The sequence below is a fragment of the Homarus americanus genome, unplaced genomic scaffold (assembly GCF_018991925.1).
Source record: "Homarus americanus isolate GMGI-L3 unplaced genomic scaffold, GMGI_Hamer_2.0 scaffold43075, whole genome shotgun sequence".
Lineage (NCBI taxonomy): Eukaryota > Metazoa > Arthropoda > Malacostraca > Decapoda > Nephropidae > Homarus > Homarus americanus.
Genome location: NW_024756438.1, coordinates 1,170,291 through 1,179,790, shown reverse-complemented (window position 1 = coordinate 1,179,790; position 9,500 = coordinate 1,170,291). Strand labels below are relative to the sequence as shown.

Here is a 9,500-nt window from a genome sequence, read left to right as displayed (position 1 = left end):
CCTATTTTCATAAATTCTGACTAGACCTCACTAGTTTTTGATTCGGGAAGTCTTATATCTAAACACCGAGTCACCACATGTACAGTACATCAGCAGCATGATATACTGTACAGTATAATGGGCCTGGCCCTAAAGGTCAACCAAATAATTAAATCTCTGCCACGCCTTGCCATAAACAGATGTACTGTACCGTATCGAGAATACTCCCTCCACACTCGTCCGACATAAACCATGGCCCTTCATGCACTAGTTCTTATTGCTGGAGTAAAACATGCAGGAATGTACTCCGTTTGCTTCCCTGTTGGGAAATGTAAACGTTTCCGAACTTTGCCTTTCATAAAATGCAAGGGAGAGGGTCGAACATACTTGCCTCCTCGCTGGCAAGTGCGAGATCTTGCAGAATAGTGGTTCTTCTTGGCGAGGGTCGAGGGTATTAAGAACAGTGTACATACAATGTGTACAGTATGTTAAAACGACTATGCGAAAAATACGAGCTGCAGTGTATACCACTTTCTTGTCCCTCATGGAGTCGGCGTGACATCACAAATAAGTGGCCTGGGTTCATACTGTACAGTACATAGCTAATGAAGATAAATGTACATTCAATATTAAGGAAATCGGTAAAGAAATCACCATTGATAATATATATTTATTTAAACATATCCCCTGCTGTGTTTCCAGCCTTGTCCGAGGGCCAATACATTACTCTGTACTGAAATACCCGCTAATCGAACTCTTATAGCATTTACAGTTCTGTAGTTTTCAAAATACCTAATAAAAATTATAGACGTAAATTCCAAACACGAACAGACGGCGGAGGATAAATAATGGATACTATAGCACGGTGCGTGTTGTGGTGTACAGGCTCGGTGCGTGTTGTGGAGGATCAGACGAATCTGTGAGGGTCGTATGCGAAGGTATGCTGGACTACGTCAGCCTGGAGCCCCGCCTCGTCAGAGTACTGCCACAGGGAAAAACTTTTTAGCCTTTAACATCCACAGCAATTATCATGACGTGATAAAACAATCCTTTCACTATTAAATTTGCATCCAATCATTGCCATAAAATATATCAATGAAAAGATCGAAAGCATCAGGTTTATGCTGTAGGGACGAGAGCCATCCAAGAAAAGCATACCTAGCGTAAAGTATTGATGGTATTATAAGGTTTTTACCGTGCTTGAACATCTAGGTCTCGAGTAGCTAGGTTGATAATTTACTACAACAACTCAGAATTATGAGATACAGCTACATTGTTAGATAATCAATGTCTAAAAGTAAAACTCGATTCAGATGGTAAAATTGTCGCATACCGAGCCTGGACCAATTCCCTGTCCTATAATTAATTAGGAGTCCAAGTACTCTGATGGCATTTTTTTATACCCAAGTTCTACGTACCCTTTACAACCCTCAAATCTCAATTGGATGTAAATATAATACAAAAAACTATTTCAACTAAAGTTCTGTATCTGCCATAAGTTACCAAGTATTGACAACAGTACACCAAATCTACAGAGCATTATCAATTCGTTTTGCATGGGGGATTTCGTCACCGGTTCAGTATGAAATTAAACAAACCAAAGCTTCGCCTCCAAAATCAAGAAAATATCTAAATTTGATAAATATAACACGTTATTCAAAGACCGGTGACGAATTTTACACCCATCTTTTCTATTAATTTATTTACTGCCACAGCACACAACCTACCGTGAGCGGACCATCCTCGCTGAAGGCAAACTTGCACACGTGACGTCTGAAGCAGCGATCGAAGCAGCACTTTTCGTAGCCTTCACAAGACCCGTCCGTTGCACAAAACTGTAAGGATGTCAGATTTAATTACTACTTATAACACAAAACGGATAAAAGCAACGTCAATTTCCACATTTTGGCCGCAAAAACAGTGTAAACTTAAACCAAGAACTATATACAGTTTATATTGCTAATAGGACGACACCAGTTTAGGAACCAAGAGTGCTTTGTGAATTTCCCCCAATTTTGAGGCAAGAGATTAACAGTATGAAAAATCTAGAAAAAACAATTTAAAATATATTTCGGCCACCACATAACTGAAAGTCGGCCAATTAGATGCCTCGACTTTAAAGGGAATATAATATCTAAGTGTTCTAATATTTTGAGTCCGCTTCAGTCATATTGACGCTATTAGTGCCCAAAACATCAACTGAAGCAGCTGGAATGCTTAACCTCAAAATAAATACCCTCACTCAAGAGTTGTACATTTAATTTCATCCGAGTAAATTAGGATGATGAGCATTTGAAGTGGCAACCTTTCTTAAACCGTTCATCAAAGTGCCGAGATATTTGACAATTGTGGTCTTCAAGTAGATTACCTGGTGCCCAAAGTAAATGCTTAAAGTCATACATCATGGCCGTTGCACGGACTTCTCCCCCTATTCCAATACCCAACCTGCACTTTTTTATCGTTTGGCAACTACCTACTGCGGTTTGGGGACAAATGTATCGAAACGGTTTCGAGTTGAAATTATACATCTTTTAGTTAACATATATCGGCTACAAGAGCACCAATATATGTTCAAAGTCTCACTTGTACACCAGCACAGAAGCAAAGGTTACCGTACCTTAGGCAAGTCGGGGAAAGTAACGCCGTTGTAGTCCACACGCGGCAAGTGGTCCTGGAGAGGCTTCCTCGTGATGGGACAGACAGCGCGTGTGGCTGGGCAGTAGCCAGAGTGCTCTGAAATATAGTCTTAATTTACGGTGGGAATACAGAAGTACATTATATTTCTCATGCGAGTGGTATTCCTTTTATGTATATAGTTAAATGTGATGCTTCCCGGGTGGTGAAAGCAACCCCAATGTAACTATTAACGTTAACACAGCATTCAGGTTTGAATTCTTACACCGATGCCGTATTCCCTCATAAAATACTTTAAAGCACCAAATCTACGTCTAATACTATAAATAAGGATCCAATACGGTTATAGTTCTATTGTTCTCATACTGTAGAAGCCAATCTTAAACGAGCTCTAATACTTGTAATACCCGTTTGTCATCAAATTTGTGGTTATATCAGGGAAGGAAATCTTGCACGTGTCCCCAAAGATAATACCAACATCTTTTCAAGGGAAATTATATTAAAGCTTAATTATGAGGAGCCTAGTTTAGTTATTCTCGACAAGTTAACCTCCCCTTTACCATAAATTTTGAGGCACACACGTATAAAGTCTCTTTCAGGAATACTTCACAACGGTGATGCCTTGAGAACATGGGTCCACTGAATCATAATTGCGCCAGCACAGGCAATCGACAACGCCAGGCGTATCCCTCCAGAACTGCTAAATATTATTCCAGACGCACGTTCGCCTGACTTTTGCCAAGTGGGCCTCTTTAATAATAATAATAATTGTTTAGTAAAATAACCATACAAGTTCGTTTGGCATGTATTAAGCTCAACGGGTCACATTACGAATGATATTAAGAATATAATATGACATTGTAAGAGTGCCAAGCAAAGTTCCTACGGGTAACTTTCGAAAAGCATTTAACATTTATATAAAGGTATTCTATCATGGCATTAGGTTGGTCATTACTACAGGGAAGGAGTATCAAGGTGTCTTTACCAGTGGGTTCTGAAAGGACGTCGTCACGACAGCAGTAGAAACGGTTCTCTGGGGTGCGGCACCAGTACTGGCAGTTACTGGCTGGTGCTGGACCTGGAGGTGGTACCAAAGGCACTCGGAACCCAGCAACACACACCATAGCCGCCATTACGATCACCACTATCACACACATCTGTCAAGAAAGGTTTCTTAATGAAATACCGATAATGAACTTCCCACCTGTAAATTAATACTCCCCGAAATTGTGCAACACCAATATTACCACTAAGGGTACAAGGGACCACTTTACTTACAAGTCATATTTTAATAAACAGGGTAGCTGTATCTAGGGCCCCGGGAGTTATGAGATTACCTAGGTACGTATTTTAATTTTCCGGTAAAATTCTTTCACACAACCATGGAAGCTTTAAGAATGTCATATTTGCACTCAATGGTTTATACAATTCTAAGACACCTTTCTTCTACTGTATGACGTTTCACTCGCAAGTGACCTAAAATTATCTAACCTAATCTTACCAACTCGCCTCTTTGGACCCCCTCCGTTATATACAAGTCATTTGCGAGGGAAATGCCAGAAGAAAAGTCTAAATTTTAATTATTGATTGCAAAGTTGAAATACCTAAGATTCCATGGTTGAATAATAGTGAAACAATACCACTTTTTATTTACTGCACTCGAGCACGCTGCTACGGAGGTTCTCAGTAGGCATATGGTTAATATTTCGGAACGACCTTTCCGTAACACAGCAACTGATTAAAATTACATCCGGATTCCACTTCACACTATAGGCGGTGGCTTCCACCCAACCTACACAATACAAGACCATCCACAAAGAATAAAATGGATACTTACTTGTGCCATTGCCTGTACAATCATATTACAGCCTCGTCCAGTTACAACTGATGCACGTCCTTGCTGTTCAAGCACTGAGTGAGGTGTGTCTGTGGTGGTAACTGGTAACGACTGGTGGAACAGGTTCACCGTCCTATATCACTTGAACTCACTTTTGCTGCAATCTTCTAGAGTAGTCAAAGACACTCACCGTCGGAATATAACGGGAACAGCGTTAAATGACAACTTTTGGGCCTCTGGCGCCGCCAAATTGCGCCAATGGCGGGATTCACAAAATAGATGGCGCTGAGGGTAACTACTGTACATGCCTGGTTCAAAGTTTTCTAAATATTTACTTTCTACTGTTGATATTACAAAGTAATTCCAGCATATGTGGCTCCTGCGGTGAAATTATTCCAACAAAAATGAGTGGTAGAATCGTAAACTGGTCAATTTAATTTTGCTTCGCACCAATTGAGTCCTTTGTCTTAAATGAGAAGCGATACATACCTGCATTTCATCCCTGTGGTTCATAAGTAAATTATTTCCTCATAATAAATAAAAACAAGAAAAAAAAATTGCTGAAAGGAATAATCTTAAAATTATTCAATCTCATTTCGAGTTTTAATTACGCACAATGTAGCAGACGCCTTGAGCAAGGAACCCGACAAGACCAAAGTTAGGCCCCAATGATCCCCTCCAAGCTACCCATGTCCTCTACCCCTGGAATGTATAGGGTTAGTTTTAGGTTATTTCTAGTTAACAATAGATTCTTGTTTGTTTACGATTGTTTAAAGTTTCGTCAGTATCGTTAAGGTTGGATGTACCGTACTTAAAGTTAAAGCCCAATCATTAACGGAGCCCTAAATCTGGTCTCAAGAATATCACAGCAAAATAATGGTTCTTGGAATAAAAATATCCTTAACCAACATGATCAGTCTACAGTAAGTACTTTCCTCGAAGTGGACGATTACGTCCGTAATGACGTGGCCAAACTTCGTTATTTTTTATATGTATAATAAACCAGAAAAAGTTTTTAGGGATTGTAAAAAAAAAAGATACGAAACTCTGATGAAATAAATAAGTGTGACCTTGGAAGAATAGATGGCATCACCAGATTTTATCATAATATATGGATCAATCACTCGTTCAATAAAAAGAATTTATCCAATTTATCACGAGATGATACAACAAAACGATAAATAATATCTAGAAGTCATGGTGAAGAAAAAAAAAAAAAGGAAATATCAGTGACGGGTGAGTTGTTTTGTGGAGGCGACGCATCCTTAGATGTGCTGTACTTCCCGGTGAAGGCAGGAAGGAAAGTGCGAGGCCCAGCACTCAGTTACGGCGTGGACAGAACACCAAGACGCAGAATATCAGCCAGATTATATAACATACTATGATAATCGCCCACAATAGACTACTAAAACGTGGGTCAGTGAGAAGGACGCAATAAGTGGTGTTCTGCTGTTTGGAGACGGGACTTACCTTAGGGTCACCGCGTTCTTGCCTGTACGGCACCTCAAACGATCGCTGCATGAGAAGTTCACCGTTTAGATCGCCGCTGACTGCCACAGATGTGTCGGGTTTGTCTTCGTCAATCTGTGCGACAACCGACCAGCCCTGACCCATGATGTCTGGGGCTTCTTCCCCGAGTTCTATCTCCGCCTCTGCCACATTCTCGTCCCTCACTGGGTTACTCTTCCCCGTCAAACACAAACTTATTGACAACAACAAAAAAGTCAAAGTAAACATTTTGAAAAAATTTAGACCTAATGAAGTAAATTTGGTGTGCTAATAATTGTTTTATTTAATTGGTAAAGAGATGCCGTTAGTTGATGGGAGATGAACCGTGAGGTGACAAGGACAATGTAAACACATTCAAGTTAATAACACAGCCTAACTTATATCCAGCAATGGGTTAATTTATAGTAGAGGACATAATTTGATATTGGGTTTCATTTGTTCCAAATTATAAGTTCAAACAAAAACCAGACGATTGTCATCTATGACACTTTTGGCGCATTTTAATCCATAACTGTGGGTGGGGGGAACATGGCGAGCGCATTGAGCCCACCCAGCTGTGGGGGGGGATTTTGGGAGTTGGAATGAGAAAACTACCAGAAAAGCAACATAATATTGCATTTTTTGCTACCAACCAAACCTCCTAACCAGTGGGCTCCGCCTCCCGGGCCCTGGCATATCTCGGTTCCAGGTCGTTTGCGAGTGAAAAGTCATAGAAGAAAAGTGAGAAAGAACATCTAATAGTGTGTGTGTGTGTATATATATATATATATATATATATATATATATATATATATATATATATATATATATATATATATATATATATATATATATATATATATATATATATATATATATTAGCAAAGCTCGTAAATGATGGGAAGGCGAGGTGTAGAGTGATTCATGGGAATGTCACGGTAGTCAGTGAATGGATGGAGTGAAAGGAGAGACTTTTTTCCTCTCGATTCCTGCTGTCACGTTGCTAAGAACGGACTTGCACAAAAGTGATACGGTACCTGTATCTAATATACTATAGGAATAGCCGTGTGTCTGTCTGTTCTGGCCAGCCGAAACGGCACAATCGTTTTTCATCAAACTTGGTGGAAAAATGGCAAAACATTCATAGAGTGGAACAAACCTGGTCCCATATCGATGGCTTCTTTAGGAAGGCATTAATTAACTATTTTATTTACGCTGGAAAACGATGTAACTGTATGCTGTCTGCCGGACGGCAAACCGGGCACGAAGGGCCCACTATCACTTGTGTACACTAGTTGTAATGGGATTCAATAAATCATAAGATTATGCCATATTTTATATTATACTACATTACATTTAGCATTTACGATTTATATTTTTTAAGAAGAACGTGAAGGGAAGGGATAAAGGAAATAGAAAAGTTCTCCTTAGAGAATGAGTTGACACATTTGAGGAAATTCATCCCCCAGTGCAGATGCTTCCAGAGCTTAGCATTAAGCCCCTCTTGACCAACTACAATACCTTGGTGAGAAAGTACGTATACGACTTTCTTTGGTAATCTACCCTTGGTAACAATAAAGCAGCCAAAGTCATCACACAAGACTAATGGTATGGATTTTGACAATACGTACCATGTTGATCCTATGGCAGCCGAAGAGTAAAACGTTAACTTAACCAAAATGGATGCTTATACAGTATCTTTAGGTGAAGAAGATAAATGAAAAGAGACGTGACCGATCGCCCAAGCGGCTAACAAGCCGATCAGTGGCGAAGAGGATAAAAGTATAAAAGTAAAAGGTACACACTTTCAACTATTTTTCAGCAAATTATTTAGTTTACTTGTATAATTTGAACAAAATATTTTTAGGAGTTACAAAATGTACCTTGTTCAATAATTCATATCGATGCTACTTAGTAGAATGTGGTTTCCTCATCATGCATATCTTGCCTTCATAGTTTGAAATTTTCTTTTGAAAATTTAATGCAAAAATGTTTCTTCACTGAGCTACTGTACACAGTATTGTACTGAAGTATGTACAGAATGTTTATTTTGGATTAATTTCAATTGAAATTTAATACAGTAGAACTATTTTTTGTGACTATATTCAGTATTTGTATTTATCTTAACGTGCCATGAGGGGACTGGGATGGTACTTAATTTGACAGTAGTGAGACAAGTCTTCGTTGTTTAGCTTGTTTAGAATTTTCGGTTATCAAATTTGGGTGAAATTTCAAAGTACAGTACACAATAATTTTTATGCCTTAGTCCCCATGTTAAATGTCATATTCATTCAGTTACTGTACTTGGAAGACTTCATAATGGAATTTTGCATGCACCTTTGTCATGATTATGTAAGTGGAGTTTAGTAATTATCATTTACAATAGTATGTATGACCCCTGAAATGGGATGGAGAATGGATGGGGTCAAATATCTGACATACTGTACTTCTACACTCACTTGAATTGCAGTTACGTTATTTCCATGTTGGTCCAGGGATTTGAGGGATTCTGAGTTAAAAATTGTCACATTTAGTTGAACTTCAGTCCTTTTGGGTTGTTGTAAAATTTGGTATAACATCCCATCTTATTCTTTTTTTACTTTTATCCTCTTCGCCACTGATTGGCTCGTTAGCCGCTTGGGCGATTGGTCACGCCCATGTATTTAAACTGGTAATCTTGCTGGGCATCAGTTTTTCATCCCCAATGGATCAAGTGGTTTTATGACACCTGGTAACTGGATAGTGATGGTTCTGGAGGGAGTCTACCTTTATCTCGCTACAGTACAGTATTAAGTTTTCTCATTAATTAGATTGTATCAGTGAGGGTATTTGGGTTGGTCTTGTCAATGCTGTGGAATGTTCATCCTCATAATTCTAGAATCAACTTGTACGATTGGTGTAGGGAAGATTTAACTAAAGACACAGGTAGTGGATAATTATTTATCTTTCATCCACATTGTTTTTACTATTAGAAAAACACTGCTTGTTCCTATTAGACAGTGAAGGGGGAGGGAATGATATGGATGACGTTTGTTCTCTTGGCGCTTCCAAGTTTGTACTCGAGGAGCATTTGGTACTTTTATTATTTGGCTCGTCTCTTTCAAGATGGAATATGCAGCCTTCTCCCTTTTGGAGGTAACATTTGTATTCAGTCTACATATTTAAGGAAATGCAGTAATACTAAATGTGTCTGGGAAGGATTGGCAACGACATCTCAAGAATTTCTAATAAGACTTGAATATCAATACTAAATTACAAAGAATGAAGTTATGATTGTGACTATAACATTTGAAAAATACACTGCCAAACTGCCTTGAGCCATCCAAGGTAAGACTTTAAAGACAACAAGGCTCTAGTCTTGGTGTACTTTAGACACCAAGGCTATATACAGTAGTCTTGGTATACAGTAGTTTGAAAAGATATCAAGTCCATCACATTTACTGACACAATGCACATAAGAATACAAATACCCTTTCACCCTTCTACGAAGCTCTACCTCATTAAGCTTAACACCAGTAACAGGGTTTAACAAAATTTTTGTGATGATCTTTTATTACACATC

General features: G+C 38.8%; 1 protein-coding gene across 2 annotated transcripts; it reads right to left on the bottom strand.

Annotated features, from left to right (window-relative positions):
* Positions 1–635: 635 nt before the first annotated feature.
* LOC121856825 lies at positions 636–6,512 on the bottom strand. 2 transcript variants are annotated; one of them, XM_042352554.1, is made up of 5 exons: positions 5,921–6,512; positions 3,599–3,770; positions 2,597–2,712; positions 1,707–1,814; positions 636–961 (listed from the first exon to the last, which is right to left on the bottom strand). In XM_042352554.1, exons 1-5 carry the CDS (start codon positions 6,185–6,187, stop codon positions 887–889), a joined length of 738 nt encoding a protein of 245 aa, XP_042208488.1. In that variant the 5' UTR covers positions 6,188–6,512; the 3' UTR covers positions 636–886. The 2 variants fall into 2 exon arrangements, with proteins under 2 accessions (XP_042208488.1, XP_042208489.1); XM_042352555.1 differs by lacking the exon at positions 5,921–6,512 and adding an exon at positions 4,451–5,912.
* Positions 6,513–9,500: the final 2,988 nt, after the last annotated feature.